The sequence below is a fragment of the Acanthopagrus latus genome, chromosome 6, assembly GCF_904848185.1.
Source record: "Acanthopagrus latus isolate v.2019 chromosome 6, fAcaLat1.1, whole genome shotgun sequence".
Classification (NCBI taxonomy): domain Eukaryota; kingdom Metazoa; phylum Chordata; class Actinopteri; order Spariformes; family Sparidae; genus Acanthopagrus; species Acanthopagrus latus.
Window position 1 is genome coordinate 2,222,240 of NC_051044.1, and position 24,886 is coordinate 2,247,125.

At 40.2% G+C, this 24,886-nt stretch overlaps 1 protein-coding gene across 3 annotated transcripts in view; it reads right to left on the reverse strand.

Moving 5' to 3' along the window:
• LOC119021757 (V-set domain-containing T-cell activation inhibitor 1-like) overlaps nt 1–24,886 on the reverse strand; it is a 43,080-nt gene that overhangs the window by 12,356 nt on the left and 5,838 nt on the right. For all 3 annotated transcript variants that reach the window (XM_037102255.1, XM_037102253.1, XM_037102256.1), the window contains exon 2: nt 9,903–10,208. In XM_037102255.1, the coding sequence (XP_036958150.1) occupies nt 9,903–10,208 (306 nt within the window). The remainder of the gene's footprint in view (nt 1–9,902; nt 10,209–24,886) is intronic.

Consider the following 24,886-nt stretch of genomic DNA (forward strand, 5'->3'; position numbering starts at 1 on the left):
AATTACATGCACACACACACACACACACACACACACACACACACACACACACACACACTAAATGATAGATGGATTGATAAAGTTTCTATTTCTGAGTCGTCACACGGTGTAAAAACCTGAATAAAACCAGAGAGCAGACATTTACAATCAACCTGTTTACTGACAACAGTTTATCAAGTGTTCCTGAGAACATGTTCAACACAGTTTATTAATTTGAACCTGAAATATCTCGTCTGTGTGCAGTATTTAACTAAATACAGGACAAAATACAAGAAAATCCAACTTCTGCTGAAGGTTCTCAGTCATCCAGGTCTCAGTAACTCTCAGTGCTGAATCGTAGACAACTGGACTAGTTTCAGTTTCCTGAAGACGTTCAGAGGCTTCTTCAGTTCTAACTAACTGGAGAGGAGTCAACAGTCAGTCTGTCGTTGTTCTGTGGTGGATTTGTGTGTTTTTGGTGTTTTTCTTTCTGTTGTGCTTGCAGAGATGCACTGAGACGCTGGGTGGAGTTTTCCACTCATCATCAGATGACCTCTGGTCTTCACGCTACCTGCTGCCAGATGATTTGGTCAGTCAGACGTGACACATGGCTCCGGCTTTATCGCCTTCTAGTCAGACTACTTGTGTTTTCATGCTTTCTTCAGGAGATCTAATGTTTCTGTGTTCTACCTTCAGTGTTTGCCAGCATATCCAGCTACCAGTGGCTCCACTTCCAGCAGCCCAGCAGCTCTGCAGCCAGCAGCCTCGCCCTGCGCTCACCTGAGTCTCTACTCGCCACGCTTACCACCAGCGCCAGTCTCTATCTATAGGCTTCAACTATCTACAACGAAGTGTATAGAATCATATAGCAAAGTCTGAACCTAGCGGATCCGACATCCATACACCAGGCTCTAAACACCGGCTGCAGACCAGGTAGCTCACCTGATCCCTCACTCTCTGCCAGCACCTCAGCACTCCCCATGTCCCACCAGGATCCCCAGAGCTCCCCCTGCTGTCCTGGAGGAGCAGTACAGGTGGGAAGAGCTCGCTTGACTCTAGAGGAACGTCAACACTGTACAAATAACCAACTGTGCATCTACTAACCCTGACACAGCCCGGACACCACCTCGCCTTCTGCCTGACTCCTGGAAAATAAACTGTACATCAAACCTGAGAAGCCTGCAGGCGCTTTCTTACCATTAAGTCAAAGGTCGGCACTTGGGCCCCCTGACCTGCAGGGGCCCAGGACCTCCGGCCAGCAGCCCCCCACCAGTGTCTTTGTACATTAGAATTATGTTCTTCTAATCAGAAAATAAAGAAAAAAAACAACAACAAAAAGCAAATCATATCATCTCACTCTCTCCCCGTCTCCATCCCCGTCCTCTCACACACCAGACTACTACTGTAGTTGAACACACATTGCTTTGTAATTTTTTTGTAATGCATTGCACAGTAATTTGTAGTTATTGTTATATTGTAATTTCATAATTGCTATTTCATTCACTCTCTCACACACACAAACTCACCTCACCCAGGTTTTCAGTGGCAGTATGAGTCATGTGATCAGTGACGTGTTGCAGCAGGTGTGAGCAGAAAGAAAAGAGTGACTTCAGGTGAGAGTTGGAGCGTCTCATCATCACAACCCTCCTCTGTTGTCTTCATGCAGCCACATCTGATCACACAGGTTTGACTTCATGAAGACAGAGGCTGGTTTTAGGACAGCAGAGGGCGTCACAGTCACGAACATGGGAGCTGAAACTAACACATGACTTCTGGAGAAGATATCAGAGTTCAGGTACAGATGATCAGCTGACACACCGTTTGTTTGCTCAGTAATGTGTGTGTGGCTCAGGTGTAGATGTCGGGCCTCCTGCTCTTTGTATCAGCTGCTGTCATTACAAAATGCTCAAGTTACCAAAAAACTATGTTCAGATATGTAAATCCATTTATTTCAAAAAGAAAAAACATGTTTCCAAATCATCAAGTTGACCGTCTCTCAGTCAGAAACACAGACCCTCACTGTGACACACCTGTTACAGGTAGTGCTGCACTGAAGTAGACCACCATGATTCACATTCAACTGATTCTGATGAATCGATTTTATATTCAGTGATTTATATTTAATGTTTAAGTTCTAATAATGACGTCACAGAGACAAAAAGTCTGCATATCAAAATAAGAGCCTGCAGCTGGCAGTGAGTCTGCTTTCTTTACTTTCAGCAGTGAAGTGATTTACTCCCTGACAGAACATTAGACATTTATTATTGTACACAAACACATTTTATTTTTTACATTTGCAGCAGACAACTATCATAAATATGCAGCATGTAATCAAACAAGTCAGCTGTCAGATGTTGTTCTTTCATATCTATGACAGATTTACATCTGCAGCATTGATCTGATCAGAATCAAATCATTCCCAGGATGCTTTGTGAGTGACAGATGCCCCGCCCCCTTTATGTGACATCAAGCCCAGCTCAAATTAAACTATGAGTAATAAAAACATCTGCAGAATAAGACACAACAGTTCAACAGCCTCCAAACTGATTCATTAAGTCGAATCTTTGACAACAAACTGAACATTAAAAGCTTCATGAAGGAGGATTTACTGCACGACTGTTGTATCAGACTGCTTCAGCTTCAGCTGGCTGCACGTAATAAACTGGACACTGAGTGTAGAGTTCAGTTAGTAACTGACTCTGGATCAGCACATCAACAAATACAAGTACGTAGTGTAAAAATCACAAAATTAAAATATTCCCGTGATAAATCATATTTATGAGATAAAAGACAAAATTATGAGAGAAAAACTGAAAATTACAAAAACATTGATCCATAATTTTGACCTTTTCTCTCATAATTCTTATTCTGTTATTATGTCGATTTATTTTACTTCATTCTCTGATCAGAATCTTTAATTTTTCATTGACTAATTTTGATGTTTTATGTCAAAACATGTAGTTTATGTCATGATTATGATTTAACATGGGAATATTTTTTTGGGCCAGACAATAGTCCAATAATACCAAAAACACAAATATAAAAATATATATAAGTGTCACATTATATTAACTGGTAGCTACAAAATATTGACAGTGACTGACAGTGTTAACAGCAGCTTCAGTTCAGTGAAGTCTGATGGTTTTAAAGCACATGTGGAGCTCAGTCAGGAGCTTTAAGCTCTACAAGCAGTCTGATAATATTTGGTAAATAGACGCATTTATACATCACTGATGCCCTCATTCAAAATGAGACGCATCAGATCATCAGAGTATAAAAATAAAAGAATCAAAGCAACATAGAACAGAGAGAAAGAGCTCGTCTTTGTCCTCAACAACATTAATAACAGAGTCAACGACTACGTTCAGACGATCTTTACTGTCAGTTGAACTCTGTTGAACAGAGACGTGAAAGAAGAAGTTGTGTGAAGAATTAAAATCCAGCTTGAGAGAAAAGTTCAAACCCTGCAGACTTCCTGTGTTGGTCAGTCACTACTTGAAGTGGATGTGAATGTTGGTTTGTTGGTTTCAGGAAGTGAGTCGGTTCAGATGTTGTTCAGCCATCAGACAAACGTGTCAGAGCGACTGACGTCTTTTTACTCTGACAGGATTCTGAGTCCGACACTTGACTTGGACACTATTTGTGACTGAGTGCTGTGAGATAAAGACGAGGACTGATTATGTGTATTTATTTTTATATAAATGTATTAACTGTAAGATCTCACTGTCTATGATCTGGATGAGCTTCAGGACATGAGGACAGTTCAGGGAGAGATTGTTGCCGTGGTAACATAGTGATGACAGCAGAATGAGCTACATGCACATCGTCACACAAACAACCTTCTGTTCTACCATCACAACTATCTGCTGCAACACAACACCAATCCTCACCTGAACCTGAGACTCAGTTTAATGTTGAAACCAGGTTTTACTCCTCAAACTGAAATAAGTGACCAGACAAGATGTTCTCACTGTCATTCAGCATCATCTGAGACTCAAACTGGTGCTGAATGATTTTCAATCAATTCAGCAGGATCTGAATCAGAAAGTAGTTCTAAATTACTTGGTCGTTCAGAGGTATCTGTTGGTCCGTTGGCTGTGTTTGGTCTTGAACCTGGATCAGAAGGAAACAAAAACAAAGTTATACTCAAGAAAATCACAAACTTGATCCTCCTCTGAGTGTAAATACACAGAATGATTAATGTCAGAGAGAATAAAACATCTGTCAAGACTCTGAACATGAGAAACATAAAGAATGAGTTGTGTTGTCTGCTCATCATTAATATGTTGATACAATCTTTAAACTTACATAATGCACAAATTTGCCTGATGCGATCCTTGAAGTGATACACAACAGCAGCAACTAAAAGACTACACACAACTCCACCAATAAACAATCCAGCTGACGACCCTGAAACAGATAAAAGTGGATGTGAGAGTCAGAAGTTGAGGTCAGATGATCAGCAGCAGACTGGACCTCACAGCCCACACAGAACCACTAAAGGTGAGTCTGCTCCTGAAGTCTGAACTTGTTCCACATGAAAACTCCACTGGGATGAATGTGAGCAGGAACAGTGATGTTAGCTCTGATCTCAGGTCCAGTTTCCTCCTGCTGGGCTCCACAGCTCAGAGGCTGCTTCTGGTTCTGGTCCCAGCAGTGAAGAAACAAATGGACTTAGTTCCATTCATCACTTTGATCTGACAGTAAAAACACAGGATCATCTGAGAAAATATAAAACTTCTTCACAACACTTTTACTGACACTTTTACACTTTTACTCAAGTGGACTTTTACTTGTAACAGAGTATTTTTACTTTGTGTTTCTGCTTCTGTCACTTCAGTAAAGTATCCCAGTACTTCTTCCACCACTGACTACTGTCCACAAACATGGAGATTAAAATCACTGTCAGCTTCTTGGTGCTGGTCGGGTCCACAGTTATTGGGCCCTGATGGCAGCACATCAACACAGTCGCAGGTTTTATGAAGCGAGAGTCTGTTGAAGCTCCGACTGTGAAACATAAATATACTTTAACTCATTAATAAAAGAACAGAATCAATATTTAGAGCTTCTTATAGACACATATAGACTGAGAGACAGTTTCACATCTCCACACAGAGTTTTAAATGATAGAATCAGAACAATTCTTCTGTCTCAGCTCACTAAAGCTCACTAAAGATCACAGCAGGATCTAGATTTGATTTGAAAGGTTGAAGAGTTTGATCATTTATGTTGCTGTGAAACAGGTTCGGTCCTGATTTCTGAATCTGAATTCATCCTTCAGCATCAAATCCTTCAGCAGATCTCTGATCAGCTTCTGCTGCTTTAATAGTCACAATTACTACAATTATAAGATGATCATTAATGTTGGAGACTTGTAGTTACAGCCTGAATACAATGGTGCTAATTACAAGTTTTAATTAGTGTCCAGTAGAAACTCAGTTCAAAGCTCCATGATCTCATATTATTACAGGAACTATCATTGTGTTTATTCACAGTTAAAGTTTGGTCCCAGTTTTCAGTGTGAGTTCAGTTTGTAGTTGAGAAATAAAAGAATCAAACCCTCAGTGAGTAAACTCTTCTCTTCCTGTCTGAGTGTCTCCATGTTGTCAACACAGTCTGTAGATCACTGAAGTTGAGTCTCAGTAGAAGATGAAATTCTTCACTCAGTTTGAAAAATTTTTACCTTTGTGTACTTTCTGTTCCATCTGAACTCACATCACATTTTTTGAAACCAAATATAACATGATGTGATCAAAAGAACATGAGGAAGAATCTCACCTGGGTCTGGAGGTGGAACTGTGAAGATAAAGATAAATGACATCAGTTATAAAGAACATTTACAGGATTATAAATGAAACATTGTGATGTTGTTCGTTCTTCTTTACATGAGGACTAAACTCTTCTCTTCCTGTCTGAGTGGCTCCATGTTGTCTGTTGTGTGATTCTTGTGTAACTGGGCTGCTGTAACGCTGCAGTTTGTGGTTGGGATTAATAAAGTCTCTCTCTAATCTCTCTAATCTAAACAGAGCTAACAGTGACGGCCTCTCTGACGGCTTCACTCTGCTGTTGCTGTGCTTTCTGTCTCCAGGGCTGCAGACCTGTTGGGAGGTTCATCAGCAGCGTGGGACACACCTGGGCCTGATGTGCTGCATGTATACAACTCCTTCACAACATCTGCTCACACATCTTTGTGTCGTGGCTTTTGGTTTCCTTTGGTTTGTTTTTACAGCTCAACATCCACACAGCACATCTTCACTCATCCACTGCTGCACTACTGACTGCACTCACTCCTCCAGCTGTCTGTCAAACAACACGACCAGAACACAATCTCACCTGGTTCTGATCCGGTATAAAGGACAGTTACAGGATTATAAATGAAACATGTTTCCTGTTCATCACTTCTCTGCTGGTACATGAGGATTACAGAGTGTTTAAGAAGGAGAGAAACATGAAGAGCAGAGAAACAGAAGCCTTAATTACACCTCGTTACATCGTTAGATAAGAAAAGACAAGAAAACTTTTCTAACTTCTCCTTAAAAAAACACTTTTTCTGCCTCCCATCATGACAGAAACACATCGACAGTGACGACTTTACAGCAGCTCCTCAACTTTAAACATTTGTTGTGCGTCATGTGAACTTTGTTTCTATTCACATTAAATAATAAAGAAAATGTGTCATGAAATGTGAAACACAGGATCATTAAAAGCTCGTCTCCTTCTGTTAACATAGTTTGGGTGTGGACACTTTAATAGGAACACCTGTACAATCTAAAGTAGGCTGAGCAACATAAACAATATAAACTGTCATCATGATATGAGAATATATATTGTTTTAGATATTTGATATTCTCACATGGTGATATATCAAAACTGTCTCCTGGTTCTAAAGGCTCATTACAGTAAAGTGACGTCATGTTCTGAACTCACCGACTTGTTCTAATACTTTCTTTACCCACTGAGTCATTATATCAGCATTAATGATGATTATTGATCAGAAATCTCATCCTGTTAATGTTTTGTGAAAGTAACAATCATCATTCATCAGTATTGATCTCACAGTTGGGCCTATTTGTTCGAACATATTCAGATATTTGATTTTGTGGCTCGTCCCAACACTTCTGAAGTTCTTCTGAGAACATTTCACATTATCCAGTTACACATCTTATATCAGGATGTGGCCTTAAAATATCTTGATATCATTTTAAGGTCGTACCTCGCAGCTCTAATCTGAAGTAATCCAACACAACTGTTCTGTAACTTCAATCATTTATAATTCCAGCAATATTATATAATGTTATAAATCATAACTCAACAGTACTGAAAGTGATTTATTGTGTCAGAGTGAGTTAAAACCTGTGATGATGTTTAATGACTCATGTTGTTATTATCTCTCATCATAACTCATCACTTCAGATCAGCGTCGTGTCAGATTATCTTCTGTTTCCTCTTCTACTCACTCAGCAGCTCATATTCTGTTTGTCTGTTCTGATCCAGTTCTGTCAGTCGGGTCCATCAGTTCCTCCACAGTTACACCTCCTAGTTATTATGTGCTGAACAACCAGCTCAGCTGTGTGTGAGACTCACTTTGTGTGCTGTGATTCATTTTAGTGTGTGGATGCAGAAATCTTTGTTCAGTCACCACATGTCTGTACATTGAACTTGTCCAGGTGTGAACTCACAGACAGTCGGTGTGAAGGATTTAAACAGTCAGCAGCAGAAGAGGCAGCTGTGGAGCTTCACTACAGGCCTCGTTTGTGGAAACTGCCTCTCAACTGGAAAGGAGCCACAAACTTGACAGAAAAGGAGGCTCAGAGTTCAGGACCACTTTCAGTCTGAGCTCCTCAGTGGACCTGAGCCCGGTACCAACATCATTCTTTTATGTCACTGACAAAAAGATTCAGTGATGAAGATCCTGTGACATCAGAACCAGAAGCAGCTCCAGTGTGACTCCAGGAGACGGAGCTCAGATGTGTTTCAGGACTCAAAGTTTCTCTGATTAATCAACTAAATGAACTCATGAATCTGATCCAACACAACTGTTCTCACTCAAACTTTTACGATGAAATATAAAGTCAAATAAAGATTTGTGCAGTTTGATGCACAAACTTGTCAGTGAGCATCATAACTGTCCTCAGATGTTTCCTCTGAAATATATTTACTGTAAACAGAGTGAGTGTAACACTGTGAATCTAACTGCATATCACATACAGCACATAGAGTGTTAATGATTAATAAATGTTGTACATCGTCACAAAGACAATAATTAATGATGTTAATTAAAAGATTAAAAGGTGAATTCAGACTGAACACAAAGTTATTTTTTGTTTGTTTAATCCTGGTGTGTGTGAGAGAGATATTATCATTATTATTTACATATTAAATCAGAACTAGGAAGAATCTCACCTTGAATATACACGGGGATCACAGCAGCAACCTGATGGTTGAGTGTCTCCTGTGTAGCTACACAGCGATAGTTGTTGGTCTTGGTCACAGTAATCTTGACAGTGATGTAAAATCGACCTCGTCTTCCTGAGATCTGTGGCTCCTCAGCAGGAAGAGTTTTGTTATCACTGTCCTTCCACTTTATTGTAGGACGTGGAACACCGTGAGCGTCACACTGCAGCAGAGACGAGTCCTTTGAGTCAGCAAGTGTCCTGATACATGGCTCTGGAGCTGCACCTGAGAACACATTATATAACCAACAGATCATAGAGAGACAGTTTCAGCATTATTAATGTCATATTGTGATTTTGTTCATCTACACTCTGCTTGTATACAGTTTACTGTGAAGAGAAAAACACAATAAAAACCTCCAGCAGCGTTTTATGGGACTGAGGCAGACGAACATATACAGTGAATTTGTTAAACTGTATAACGATTGTTAAAGAAATATAAAACATAGTGAGCAAAGGTGAACACACCTGATGTTTCACATATTTAATTATGCTGCCTGAAAAGAAAAATTAACCATAAAGTTAAATGATGTTATGCCAATAGAAGGTTGTGAAAGATTTATCTGGGTTGATTTATTTACCTTTATTAAACATAAGAGTGTTTAATGTCAACGATGTTCGACTGAATATTAGAAACTCTTCTCAGTATCGACACAAACAGTTCAGAAGCACCAAGAGATGATCAGATGATACTGAAGCTCCAAAGCTTGTTTGACTGTGAACTGAAATTTTCCAACAGAAACAACTGCACTAACATTTGACTTTTAAATTAAATTATTTCTTGTCCATGTCTAAAGGTTGGTCCAGTGAAGGATATTATATCAGGCTTTTTGGGAAATGTAGTATTATTTTACTGCAGCATATTGCACAATAACTTCTTCATGTTCTGAGACAATTTGAATAAAAGCATCAGATTTAATAACACACAGGCTTCTTGGACTGAAAAGATGTTGTTGTATAACTATAATATAATAAACGTGTCCACCTGTAAGTGACGACTGATCCCAGTCAGGTGAACACAGAGAGGTTCAGGCCCACAGATGTAAGTGTTCAGACTGACAGGCCTGAGAAGACATTTACAGAGACATGTAGAGGTGGAGAGTGACGTCAGCACAATCAGGACTCACCTGGGAGGTTTTCACCTGTTCTGTCTTTTAAGACTTGTTCTGAAAGGCAAAACAAACATGTTAGATAGTTTTGAAACAGACAGGTAATACTGTGTAAAAGTCATATTTCATCTCCTACAGACGGCTGAAGCTTCATTGTACAGAGAGACATAATCTGCAGTGTGTCTCTGATATCAGCATGTTTGATACAGAGGTCGTCTCTCCAGATGTGGCTGCAGCTCTGTGGGCTCGAGGCCCTGCCAGATGTGGATTCTGACCACTGAACAAAAGTCCATCTGGGACTCTGGAACCAGTCGCAGCAGTAAATGAGCGACATCTTTAACTGTTTAATGAAAACACTCACCAACAACAAGCTCGATGATGGATGTTTGTCTCGGTTGATGACGTGGAAAATCACAGCTGTAGGTCCCGCTGTCGGCCATCTTTGTTCTTGTGATCTTTATGGAGGCGTCGCCGTTCTGCAGCTGATCTTGAAAAAATGAGACTCGACCTTTGAACTGCTCACCTTCACTGTGAACGCCTGCATCATACAGGAACACATTCTGACCATCTTTCGACCAGTGAAACAGTTTTCCTGAGATGTCCTCCTTGGTGCTGATCAAACAGGGTAAAACAGCATCACTGTCTTCTTCCACGACCACTCTGACAGCTGGAAGATAAAAACATGTTTGTCAGTATGTTAACATGCTGAGTCATCAGGAAACAAAGTCAGATAACAACTTTACACAACAAAAACTCAAACAGCTGTTTCCTCTAACATGATAGTTTTGGTTGTGTCCAGCTTGTACTGACATATTTTAAGTATATTTAATCTTACAGTAAAGTTAATCAGGTTTCTGTTATTGAGCGTTTGTGTTTGAATGTTACAAAATGTGTTCAGCTGTGGAAACTGTTCATCTTTATAACACCAGGAGAAGTTGTAGTTTTATTCATGTCACATCTTGATTTATTGGACTGGATTCAAAGACACAACTAACCACCAAACTATCCTGTTCCACAGCTGAACACACATGTTGTTTCACTTTGTCATTCAAATATGTTCACTGAACTTTCTGAGGACATCAGATTAAAGTTTCACATGACAGAGAATTGTGATTGTGATTCAAACAGAATTATATTCACTGATGTTTCTCTTTAAATCTGAAGGTCTCCAGCCGAGCTAACGGCTCTGAGAGGCTCAGCAGATGCAGAATCCAGGAAATCAAACCAGCAAACTTCCAATTTCTACGTTTTGAAGACTAAAATCCAAATCGATGCATTTCTCTGCATTTGACAAATATGACCACGTTTTACTTAAATTAATCAAACTTATTGGAACTTTTATATGATTATATGTTACAGTGTTTAGATAGATAGATAGATAGATAGATAGATAGATAATTACTTTATTAATTTAAAAAAATCTGAATAATAATCTAAAGTGTTCATAATAAGAGGGTTCATGTGGAGAACAGTTTACGGTACATTTAGTTTCTTAAATTCACTGTTAAGAAACAATAACATGGCTCATATAACATTTATTCAGTAACTGTAAAGGTTGAAAACATCAGCTGCAATTTACACAAATGATGTTTATAAATGAACCCCACAGTCTTTATTATTAACATTGATTACAGTAAACAGTTACTAATATGTTGTTTATAAAGAACTCATTGCTTATTAACAGTGAAATGATTTTTTTTTTTTTGATCAAAGTCTTTTTATTAGTATTTTCCGGTTTTCATTTATGCAAAACAATACAAACAATACAAAGATACATGAATAAACACAATGTAAACAGACATAACATAAACCCTTCCCCAAGATGCTAGACCAATTTAGAATACGTATACCCATAGCCAGATATTTAAAAAAATAAATAAAAGTGAAAAAGTTAAGCATTGAGAGAGAAATATGACATCTGTTCCACAGCATTTCACAGGGTCACATACGTATTTACTGTACACAGTTACATTAATTATTCGGTAAAGTTGGCAGCAGCCACATCTCCAACGAAAGTCATAAAGGGTTGCCAAGTAGAGTAGAATTTTCCAACAGATCCTCGAGTGGTATACCTAATTTTTTCGAGATGGATATGGTACATGACCTCTCTAATCCAATGTCCATATGCGGGCGGTTGAGAGTCTTTCCATTTAGAGAGAATAAGCCTCCTGGCCAGCAAAGAACAGAATGCAATCATGTTTATATTACACTTACTAAGAGAGATATCCAGTGGGGTCACACCAAATAATGAAATTAAAGGGGATGGGTGCACCGTTTTCCCACATATTTTAGAGAAGGCCTCAAATATAGATCGCCAAAATCCATGCAGCCTTGGACAGGTCCAAAACATATGCAACAATGTAGCTGGAAATTGTCTACATCGGTCACAAGTTGTGTCCAAATCTGGTTTGAATTTAGATAATCTTTCCTTGGACCAATGAAGACGATGTACGATTTTGAACTGTACCACAGCATGTCTCTGGCATACAGAGGAGGAATAAATTCTCTGAATAATCTTTTGCCAGACCAGCTCTGAAATAGGTTCCTCCAAGTCTGCTTCCCATGCGTGCTTAAGAGACTCTAGACTGGTCACTTGATGTGAATTGATCAATTTATAAATTTTGCTGATAATTTGCTTGGAGACTGTAAAACATTTAAAGATTGAGTCTAGAAGTGACGTGGGAGGGCATAAGGGGAAACAGTCTGAGTTAGGTGCAACAAAGCATCTGACTTGTAAATATCTGAAGAAATCTGACTTGTGAATACCAAATTTTTGTGATAACTGTTCAAAGGAAGCAAATTTATCTTCTATGTAGAGATCGTATAATGACTTAATTCCAATTTGTGACCAGGAGTCAAAGGCATTGTCGATTATCGATGGGGCAAACATGTGGTTTTTCGTCACTGGAGCGGCAAGCAACAGCTCTGTCATGTTAAGAGATCGTCTAAACTGATTCCAAATCTTCAATGTATGGATAACAATTATGTTGGATGTAAAATTAGAAATGGGCTTATTGAAAGGCAATTTCGAGCACAACAAAGCTGCAGGCGAAGTACGTTCAATTGAAGCCTTCTCTAGTATTAACCAGCTGAGGTTATCAGCATCGCTCCTCATCCAATACATCAATGTCCTTATATTAGCAGCCCAGTAGTAATATCTGAAGGTTGGGAGTGACATGCCTCCCCATGTACGAGGCATCTGTAGCACATTTTTACCTATCCTTGGTTGCTTCTTATTCCATATAAAGGCTGATATCTGACTATCCAAATTGAAAAAAAAAGATTTTGTTAAAAAAATGGGAAGATTCTGAAATAAATATAGAAATTTGGGAAGCACATTCATTTTAATTGAATTTATCCTCCCTCCCAGGGAGAGAGGTAGGGCACCCCAGTGATCTAAATCTCGTTTGAAACTGGATAGCAGAGGTTGATAATTAGCCTTGTAGAGATCCTTGTAAGTACGTGTTACCCATACACCTAAGTATCTAAATTTTTTAGGGCTAATTTTGAAGGGACTTTGCCCAATATCTGACCCCTCTGTGGAAATAATAGGCATCAGCTCACTTTTCTGGAGATTGACCTTATAGCCAGATATACTTCCAAATTTTGCAAGTAAGATCAGTAATTCTGGAATACTAGGGAGGGGGTCCAAGATAAACAACAACAAATCATCCGCGTATAACGACACTTTATGTTCCGAACCTGCCCGCCGAATCCCCTTGATCATGGAGCTCTGTCTTAAAGCTATTGCAAGTGGTTCAATTGCGATCGCAAACAGGAGTGGTGATAGAGGGCACCCCTGTCTTGTACCTCGTTGCAGCTCAAAAAATCTGGATATATTGTTATTAGTACGAACTGCAGCCCTTGGAAAAGTATATAAAATTTTTATCCAAGAAATGAATTTCGGGCCAAATTTAAATGCCTCCAGCGTCTGAAAAAGGTAGTCCCATTCAACACAGTCAAACGCTTTTTCAGCATCAAGCGAAAGTATCACCTCGCTATTGCCGTGGGTAGGTGGAAATGGACCATATAGGATCTTAAATAGGCGCCTCATGTTAAAAAAGGAATGGCGGTCCTTTATGAAGCCCGTCTGATCAGGGGAGATGATGGTTGGAGCCACCCTCTCAAGGCGTCGAGCTAATACCTTTGCCAGAATTTTTGCATCTGTATTAAGGAGGGAAACAGGGCGATATGAGCTGCAGTTAAGAGGGTCTTTGTCCTTCTTGAGCAACAACGAGATTACTGCTTCACGCATGGAGGAGGGTAAAGATCTTGTGAGGAGAGATTCTTCAAATACTGATAATAATAGAGGGGAGAGCTGGTTATCAAATTTCTTGAAGAATTCTGTTGGAAAGCCATCTGGCCCTGGGGATTTGCCACTTTGCAAGTCACCAATCGCAGATACTACCTCCATGACTGAGAGATCCCTTTCCAATTCAGCAACTAGTTCAGAATTTACAGATGGTATATTCAGGGTCTTAAAGAATTCTCCAATGTCAGATGAGTCAGTGGTTAAATCATTAGTGTACAATAACTGATAAAACTTACTAAAACGGGAATTAATATCTTTGCTATCAGTACATCTTATACCCTGATCATCATGTATTGCTGGAATTATTTGACTAGCAGATTTTTGGCGCAGCTGATGTGCAAGCAGTCGCCCGGCCTTTTCCCCATGTTCATAATGGCCATGTTTTGTTTTGGAAATAATATACTCAGCCTGTCGGGTAGTCAAGTTGTTAAACTCTGTTTGTAGCGTAATGCAATTTTTAATTAAATCTGCTGAGGGGGAGTGGCTAAGCAACCTGTCCAGTTCTAGTATTTCATTGGTTAACTGTTTAAGGCGATCAGTATTTGTCTTCTTTTTGTTCGCACAATATGAAATAATTTGACCCCTTAGATATGCCTTTAATGACTCCCAAACAGTAGAAACGGACATTCCTGGAGTTTGATTGACCTCAAGAAAAAAACTGATTTCGGATGATATAAAGTTTACAAACTCTTCCTCTGAGAGAAGGAGAGCATTAAGTCGCCACGGGCGATAGATGGGTTGTGTGTCAGGGGTGAGTATTTTCATAGTCAGAGGCGCATGATCTGAGATAACTATGGCCTCATAATCACATTCTAGTACAGAGTGCAAAGCTCTCTTGTCAAGAAAGAAACAATCAATACGCGAATATGTTTTATGAACTGGGGAGAAGAAAGAGTAGGCCCTTGAGGTGGGGTTACGGAAACGCCACACATCAGCTACACCATAGGATTCAAGAAATAGGTTAATAGATTGGGCAGAGTTGGTCAGGGGTGTTCTCCCGAGGTTACTCCGATCAAGAGGTGAGAGTACACAGTTTATATCTCCTCCAATTATAAGATTATGTGTTGACATGCTTGGTAGAAGAGAAAAAAAATTATTAAAAAACATAGGATTGTCCCAATTTGGTGCATAAATACAGGCGAGTATGACTGGAAGTGTGTGTAATTCCCCAACCACAATAACATATCGCCCATCTGAGTCAATCTGAACATTAGACACTGTAAATCGCACTGTGTTATTGATCAAAATGGCCACCCCTCTTGCCTTGGACTGAAAATTGGATTGAAACACCTGACCTGCCCATCTCCTGCTGAGACGCAGATTATCGACTGAGCGTATATGGGTCTCCTGTAAAAATGCGATGTCTGTATTAAGTCGTTTTAAGTGTGTAAAAACTTTTTTTAATTTCACAGGATGATTCAGGGATTTTACATTCCAGCTCACACATTTAACTGGGTGACCACCATATCTGCTAATACTACTCATGCTGGCCATACTACGTACATCCTTTTAATCTATATATGCAACCCATGTATACTGAAACAGAATAAAAGAAAATAGTATCAATGCATAAGTCTTGCAGAGTAAACCCAACAAACAAACAAACAGGTCCAGCATATATACCCACCCCATCACCTACTTGAGCATGGTGATAACAGTCACTTCCAAATAGGAATCCACACATTTAGTGCTTGTTATGGGGGAATGTAGCCCAGATCACCAGCCTCACAAATAAAGAAAGTAAATAGATGAAATAAGATGAGTATTAATACGGTGAAATAAGGAAGTAAATTAAGAAAGTAAATAAATATAGCAACAAAAAAATTAAATAAAATAAATATAATAATAGTTAACCAAAATATAGTAATAATAATAATAATAGCCTTAACAGTAAGAATAAAAAAGGGAAATAAATTAACATTTTGCGCAACTATAGACAATCAAATAAGCCTCAAGTGCTGGAACGCGACATTTAAGCCAACTTAACACCTCGAAATCCAGTTGCTCCTTATCATTGTAGGTCGTAAAAGCACATGAACAACTGGGCCCGGAACAATACAAATTTGTACAAGTCTGAACATAAGAGTACCAGCCGACAGGAGTATAACTCACCAGCACTCTGGGATATTTACAGCATTAAAGGAGTTCAATCTTACGTTTCATTTCCATTGTCCGTGGCTGAGATAATGTTCATCTTCACATAGGCCATCGCTTTTTCAGGGTCGGTAAACTGCTTGTCAGCTCCCTCGTACGTAATTCGGAGTCGGGCCGGGAACAATAATCCAAACCGGACTCCCTGTCGGTCGCGCAGCAGCTTCCTCACCTCCGTGAAAGCCGCCCGGGCCTTAGCCACGCTCGCCGTGTAGTCAGGGAAGACGGTGATCTGATCCCCGTTGTAGCGAAGTGAGCCTCGGGTGCGTGCGCGGCGTAGCACCTCTGCACACTCCTGGTAGTAATGCAGTTTGGCGATGATGACGCGGGGCTTACCGCCGGGTTTTGCCGGTCCCAGGCTCCGGTGTGAGCGGTCGATCAGCGGCTCCTTCTCGAGTTGTAGCGCCTCCATTAGCAGTTTGGCAACCGATGCAGTAGAGCTCGAGCCGGGCGTTTCGGGGACACCAAGGATCCTCACATTACACCTCCTCATCGCCCCTCCATATTCTCACATTGCTCCTTCAGCCCTGTTACTTCTGCTTTCAAATCCCTCACCGCATTTTGCAGAGTGACCACCTCATCCGACCAGGTGGACAAGCCGCCCTCCATTTTCTTGACATTAGCCTTCACATGGTCGATCTCCGTATGCAGCACTGCGGTGCTGTTGATTATTTCGGTTTTCACCGCTTGTAACTCACTCTTGAGAAAGTCGAAGTCCTCCGTGAGAGCATTTTTCAACTCCGTCTTTATCACCGCTGAGATTTCTGCTTTCAGCGAGAGAAGAATTTCAGACTTCAGGGCTGAAGTGTCCATGTCGCCAAAAGCCCGCGGAGATGGTGGCGACCCTGCTGGTTGCTCAGAGCTACTTCGGTCCGAGGAGGTGCTGGGCCTGGTGTTAGAGGATCCGGTAAATTTATACTTTCGCAGATTCGATGCCATCTATGCGCCTCAGTTTATCACTTAGGTATACGGTTGCGTGCTGAAATCTTTCCCGGATCAAAATAGTGAAATGTCAAACAAAAAAAAGCAAAATTAAAACAGGCTAGGCGGGAGCCCACGCTAAACACAGCCTACTCCATTGCCATCCAGCCACGCCCCCCCCAGTGAAATGACTTTTAAATAAAGTTTAATTAACTATGAATTTGCCATTTTTAATCGTATATATCTGTTTATTTTAATGACACAGTAGATTTTATAAAGTCTGACCAAATATATAAATGTATTAAGCTCTCGGCCTCAGTGACCTGCAGCCCTGTATGTGATATCTCATACAGTCCTGCTCCACCATCATCCACCACAAACCAGCTGCTGCCATTAATACAGAACTTCTATAACTCTCATATTAATCATCACTTATTGTTATAATCCACTCGAGTTCACACAGAAAGTCACAATTCTGATTCCAGCATCTTAAATGTGAATGTTTTCTGTTTCTTTCCTCTGTGACAGTGAACTGAAAATCTTTGTGCTGCGGACAGAACGAGACGTCTGATGACGTCATTCGAGGAACAATGATGAACATTTAGTTTAGTGGGTGGAGAAATGTTTCCTCTGCTGTTAAAACTGACGAGCTGGACACAACTTCCTCCTCTCTGCTGTTACTTTTACTTCAGCCTGTTATACAGATTCCAGGTTCACAGCTCTGCACCCCGGAACATGAATAACACAGAGAACCACAGAAGACACTTCAGGGTCCGTTACTAAACCTCAGAGTTACACACGTTACTCGTTACTTTATCTACTTGTACTCGGTTACAGTCCAACAACATCCGGAAGGTTTCAGTTCATCACAGGAGAAATAGAAATAGATGGAATAGAACAGAAATAGAAACTTTTAGAGTCACAGCAGGAACGAGACCAGTCCCACACACACAAACACACACACACACACTCAGCAGTAATGACGCCATAATGTTAAAGACTATTTCGAGATAAATGTCAGGCTTCACAAAATGGCAGGCAGGAACCTAGTAACACGACACAAAAACAGTTCAGTTGCAAAAATAGGTTTTAATACCAAGCGAAGGTCAAACCAGGTAATCAGTCAGCGGAGCAAACACATCCAGAGGGAGCAGGCAAGAGGAAGAGTCCAAAGTCCAGAAGGGCAGGTCGAGTCACAGACAGGCAGGATCAGAATCAGAATACTGAACGCTGGAGAGCTCTGGAGTTCCATTTGTGCCAAAAATATGTCGACATGCGCACTATGTTGACTGAACATGTGAGAAGACATGTGTTTATGTATTATATAAACAGTAATACCAATAAAGATTAGTCAGAGTGATCAGACTTTATTTGAATGTTACAGTACAGTAATGCAGTAAAATAATAATCAAGGGGCAATTGTTGATCACTGCTTTCACACAAAATGACACTGGAAACACAGGGCCAACTGTCACCAGTGTCCATTGCAACAATGCCCTCTAAGAAAAGGCCCAATTATGGCAGTAAACACAGTTTGTGTGTCCACTGAACTTCAAAGTTTACTGAGCACCTAAATGTAGTTGGGTTTAAACATACCATTACATTTTAAAAGTAACTCAAATAATAAAAAATATTGATTAGACTATATTTAATTCCAATTAAATCGGCACTGTCATCTTCTTTTGTATAATGTTCTTTTGTATGACTCTGAAGTAAGCAAGGATCTCACATGCAGTGAAAAATCTTTTTTTTTTTTTACTTTTTTTTTTATTGATTTTCCTCTTTTTAACATACAACATATCCGACAGTACAAACACCATTCACATATACACGTACACGTTGACATCATGTATGAATCATGTAAGTTGTATTAACTTATGTAACTCAAAATGAAAAATAGACAGATGAAGACAGGTTAAAAAAAAAAGAAAAAGAAAAAAAAAGAAAAAAAGGGGGGGGATAAAATTAAATAAATAGAATCAAATGAAGATTAACAAATAAATAAAAGTTCTTTCCTTCTATTAAAGGCACTTCTATATCTTCCTCTCAGACTATGTGTTGTGGTTAAAATAATCAATAAACGGTTGCCAAATTCTGTAGAACTTACTTTCCTGATTCCTCAGTTGGAATCTGATTTTCTCCAGGTCTAAATGTCTCATAACATCTGTCATAAGATTTGAATAAGTTGGCGCCGTCTTTTTTTTTCCAATTAAGTAATATCAATCTTCGTGCAAGTAGGCTGACATACGAAACCATGTTTTGTTCCATGTTGCTTTTCGTTATGCTTGAATCAATAATTCCTAGAACCGCCACCAGTGGATCTACGTTAATAGGTCTATGTAAGATATTTGATACCATCTGAAAGAAATTGTCCCAGTAATTTAATAACTTCGGACAGCTCCAGAACATATGACCCAATGTCCAAGCCCACATTTGTCACATGAGGGATCCACTGAGGGAAATATTTTATGAAGCCTCTGTTTTGACCAGTGTAGACGATGTATTATTTTAAATTGCATGAGGCCATGCCTTGCACATATTGAAGAACTATGAGTTTGTGTTAGGGCTCTCTGCCACTGATCTTCTGTGATCTCTCTGCCCAGGTCATCCCGCCACGCCAACCTCAGATGATCTGTAGTAGCTTTGCCAGCCAGATTTGACAGACTATCGTATATCTTGGATATTCCTCCCTTTTTAGAGGGATCTTGCATAAGTATCAATTCCATTGAGGATGGGTTGGGAGAATTCGGATATGATGGATTATTCTGAATAACAAAACTCCTTATCTGTAAATATTTATAAAACTGTGACCTTGGAATATTGTAGTTTTCCTGTATCTGTTCAAATGTTGGAAAAACTTGATCTATGACTATATCCAGGAAGGTATGAATTCCTTGTTCGTACCAATTCTTAAATAATGTATTTGTAAAAGAGGGTGCAAAGGCGTGGTTTTCGATGAGAGGGCTCCTACTGATTTTGGTCTCTGTAAAAAGATCATCCTTAATCTCGGTTTTTTCTTATTCCAAATAAATTCTGAGATTATTTTATCTATGCTCTGAAAAAAACTCTTTTTGATATACATGGGAATACACTGATATAAAAAAGAAATTTGGGGAGGATGGTCATTTTGATTATGTTGATTCGACCTGCTGATGTTATGGGAATATGGGACCATCTCTGCAGGTCTTCTGTTGTTATGTCAAGTAATTTTTGAAAGTTCTCTTTGTATAGACCTGCAAAAGTTTTGGTAATGTTAATACCTAAATACTTTAACTGAGTTGATATCCTGAAGGGTAATTTGTTAAAGAGTTGTTGGCCTTTTATGATCTTTATTGGGAATAATATACTTTTGCTAATATTTATTTTATATCCTGATATTTGTCCAAATTTGTTCAAAATTGAGATTATTGCAGGGACTGATTTAGAAAGGTCCGAGATGTATACTAATAAATCATCGGCGAACAGTGAAACCTTATGCTCCTTGCATCCTCGGTGAATCCCACTGAACTCTTTTGAAGCCCGCAAAAAGACTGCCAGAGGTTCTATTGCCAGTGCGAAAAGCAGAGGAGATAGTGGACATCCCTGCCTAGTGGAACGTGTTAACCTGAAGTACTCCGATCTAATCTTATTTGTCTGTACTGAAGCCATTGGAGATGCATAAAGGAGCCTGATCCAAGAAATATACCTCGGGCCAAAACCAAACCTTGACAGGGCCGAGAAGAGATGACCCCACTCAACCCTTTCAAAGGCCTTCTCCGCGTCCAGTGATAATATTATTTCCAAGAGTGAGTTGGTATTAGATGTATATATATTATTGAATAGTCTGCGGATATTATGAGACAGTTGTCTATTTTTAATAAAACCTGTTTGATCTTTGTGAATTATTGTTGGGAGTACATTTTCTAGTCTAATCGCCAATATTTTAGCTAGAATTTTGGTGTCTACATTTAATACTCACTGGTCTGTAGGATGCTGCGTCCAGTGGGTCTTTACCCTTTTTATGTATTAGAGAGATTGTTGCCTGATAAAATGTTGCTGGAAGAGACCCTGTCTCAAATGATTCATTAAAAACTCTCAAGAGAAGAGGCGCAACCTCAGTGACAAAAGTTTTATAAAATTCAGTTGTATACCCATCTGGCCCTGGTGCTTTTGAGCTTTGTAAGCTGCGTACTGCTGAGGTCACCTCCTCTAGAGTTATAGGCTCCTCCAACAAACACCTATCCTCCTGGCAGATGGAAGGGATCTCCAAGTTATCAAAAAACTCTTGTATAGTTACCGAATTAGCTGCTGTTTCTGTTGTATATAGTTTAGAATAAAATTGTTTGAATTCCTGATTTATTTCTAATTGGTCTTTTGTTGTATTTCCAGAACCGGTGCGAATTTCAGTTATATACCTAGATGCCTCGGATATTCTTATCTGATGGGCCAGTTGCCTTCCTATCCCCTCCCCATGCTCATAATATTTATGTCTGGAACGATTTATTAATTTGGTTGTCTCAGCTGTGGACAAGAGATTGAACTCAGTCTGCAGACTTGTCCTCCTAACGAGCAGGTCAGGAGTGGGAGATACTGCATACCGTTTGTCCAATTCCACAAGTTGTCCTGTAATATTCCTTCCTCTCTCATTTTTTGTTTTGACCAACTGAGCTGAGTAGGAAATAATCTGTCCTCAAACAAATGCTTTTAGGGCCTCCCATAAAATACTTTTAGAAACATCTGGAGTCTCATTGGTTTGCATATATAAAGCAATCTGAGATCTGATAAACTCTACATGTGCAGTGAAAAATCTTATAAAATACTCTATGTGTTTATTTCCACCAACAGTCGGATGCATCATTTTTCCATGTCTCTGTTGGGTTTCTCCTTACAGACTGAAGGATGAACTGAACTGTTGTGGCCCAAAGAGGGCGCTCACACCAAAGTGGTGACGTCAGAGTTACCCACAGCCACCCTGTGGTGATGAACAAACAAACAGTTAACAGCAGTGTTTAAGAACTAATTACACATTTCCAAATGGAGTTTCATGATCAATTGACGCCATCTGTAACAAAAGCCAGGAAAGGTCTGAGTGTTAGATGTTTGTTCATCACATAGAAACAAAGTCAAAGTCAAAGTCAAAGTCAACTTTATTGTCAATTCTGCAGCATGTACAGGACAAGCAGAGAATCGAAATTTCGTTACTCTCAACCTCTAGTGACTTAACATATAAAAAGAATAAACATGTATAAATATATAGAAAAATAGAAAAGTAAATAGAACTGTACAATTTGACATTTGACATAAATAGACAAGGCAAGTAACAGTAGTGCAAATGTAAACGTGAATGTAAACAGTAGTACAAAAAAAGAGAATAGGTTTTTGGTTTGTTTTTTCTTTTTGTTTTTTTTATATATATATATATATAAAGAGAGCTTATTTATCTGGTGATGATAAAGTGATAAAGTGTCTGAAGGTCTGATTGTTGTTTTCCAGGGGCGGGGTGTGTGTGTGTGTGTGTGCACAGCAGGGGGGGGCATTCAGAGTCCGTGTGGATTGGGGGGAGGGGGGCAGCAGGTGGAGAGTCAGAGTCCAGGGAGGGTGTGTGTGTGGAAGGGGGGCAGAGCAGGGAGAGAGTTCAGCATCCTGACAGCCTGGTGGATAAAGCTGTCCCTCAGTCTGCTGGTCCTGGCCTGCAGGCTCCGCAGCCTCCTCCCTGATGGCAGCAGGGTGAAGAGACTGTGTGACGGGTGGGTGGGGTCTCTCGCAATGCAGAGAGCTTTGCGGGTGAGGCGAGAGGTGTAGAGGTCTTGGATGGAGGGGAGAGAGGCACCGATGATCCTCTCTGCTGCTTTCACGGTGCGCTGGAGGGTCCTTCTACAGGAGGCGGAGCAGGCGCCGTACCACACGGTGATGCCGCTGGTCAGCACACTCAACAAACGTAGCACACATCACACGACCCATCAGTCTTGTGGTCACACTCAACTTGGCCCTGAACAGACACTCCACAGCAAAACCTGTAGAGGGAAAAAACTAAAAAGCAAAGTCAGTCTCCAAAACACATGTACCATACGTACATGTGTAACCAGTGTAGTGTAACAGGTTTGATTTGACAATTCCTCTTTCAGAGTAAAAGCCTATAATTGTTAGATTAACACATTTCAGCTTTCAGTGCACATGTGACAAGTAGTGGCGACAGCGTGAGGGAAAAAAGTACTGCTGAAAAATAATGGCACATAGTGCAAGTACAGAACCCCGTGGCTGACAATTTAGGCATGGTGGTGTGGTGCTGTATACATTACCGTGTGTGTCGAACCTGCAGGAGCTGCGCTGCCCCTCACAGGTAATATCTACCAGATTATAGTGAGGACATATTCAAAATCTTCCTATGGCTTTGCTCTCATGTGGCTCTTTGAGATTTGCTGTAAACAATGATGCAGCTTCGAATCACAGATTTTTTGCAACCAACACGGATGGAAAAACTGTTAAACTATATTCTAACAGAAATTCTCACACTTACTCCTGCCAGCACTTGATGTCTCTTGATGTCGATGGGCATTCTGTGCAGAGGCAGACAGAGTGATAAACTGACACAAAGACATCTCTGTGTGTAATGACATCATGACAGTATTAGACTCCAATGTTGTGACCACAGATACACTAATCGTACAGACAGTTGGTGCAGGGAGACTGATGCGAGAAAAGTTTAGTGCTACAGATGCTTCTCGTCGCATTTCATTGCGATTACAACAGCAAGCACCAGGTAGATGTCAACAATGAAGCCAGCAATGCTGATTGTGGATTCAAGATCATTGTTCACCATCGGAGGGAAAACAGTCCTGCAACTTCACATGAGTACTGCTCATCATTCAATAGGGTTCTGCAAAGAAACACCCAGGCACTTTTCTGTGGCCTTGGTGAGCTGTGGCTGCACCTGTTGCTCGCTCACTTCAGCCTTGTTATTATAAAGGGAGCATCAAACCTTGGTCTTACATCAGACTCAAATTAACTGTTAGCGCACAGGTGGAACTGCGTGGTGTATTCATCATGACCCAGATTTATTTGCCACTACACCATCCATGTTTTGTATTACACACAAAACATGTAATAAGGCTACTCACTAACAAACTGCTTACTGTATATGATCTACTTATCTCATATCAGCCACTGAACGCACTACATTGTGTATATATATGGGAACTATACAATTGTACTGTGAGGTCACTGACGTTACTGTGTGACGTCATTAAGCCTCCTTTCAGCTCGCGCGAGACTCAGTCCACAGATAACGTGCATGACGTGCCCTGATTAGCTACCGAAGCTAGCGCTGCTTAGCGGTTTCGTTTTCTCATGCTGATAACCTTGTTGACATCAAAGCATGCCACTGACTGACATCACCCAGTGCCTATCTGGTTTCCTCTCGCCAGCTGTAGGGGCTGATGGCTTCCAGTGGGGTGACAGCTGAATGTGGAGCCCAACGCTGCTGGAGTCCTGGACACACAGCCGCTAGCTTAGCTTGTTTGTTAGCTTTGCCGAAAACGCACACTACACTTTGACAATCTGAACGCAGTGCATTTAATTTAAAATAGCAATGACTACAATACAGTGTGATTCATGACTTCAACATGACTATTTCCATAGCGCATTTACAGCAGTGACGTCCCTGTAATAAGGTGGAGAGACGGCGTACCGGGGAAACTGACGAACTGCTCCGCACACCCTTGCGTCACTCTCTGTTGTTCTTGTCCCGCCCCCCAGCCAATCAGTAACCGAGGAACTTAACGTTGCCTCATGACTGACGAATAAGAGGTCGATACAACAAACAGCAGTGTAGGATGTACAATAAGCAGGCTAGGTGTCAAACACACATAAGTAGTTGCAGACAAACACTATTTTACACAGTAAAGGACTATAACAATAACAAAGATCTGATCAAGCAAACGTTTTTAAAAAGATATAACTAAACTGTTACGTTGATAATGTGG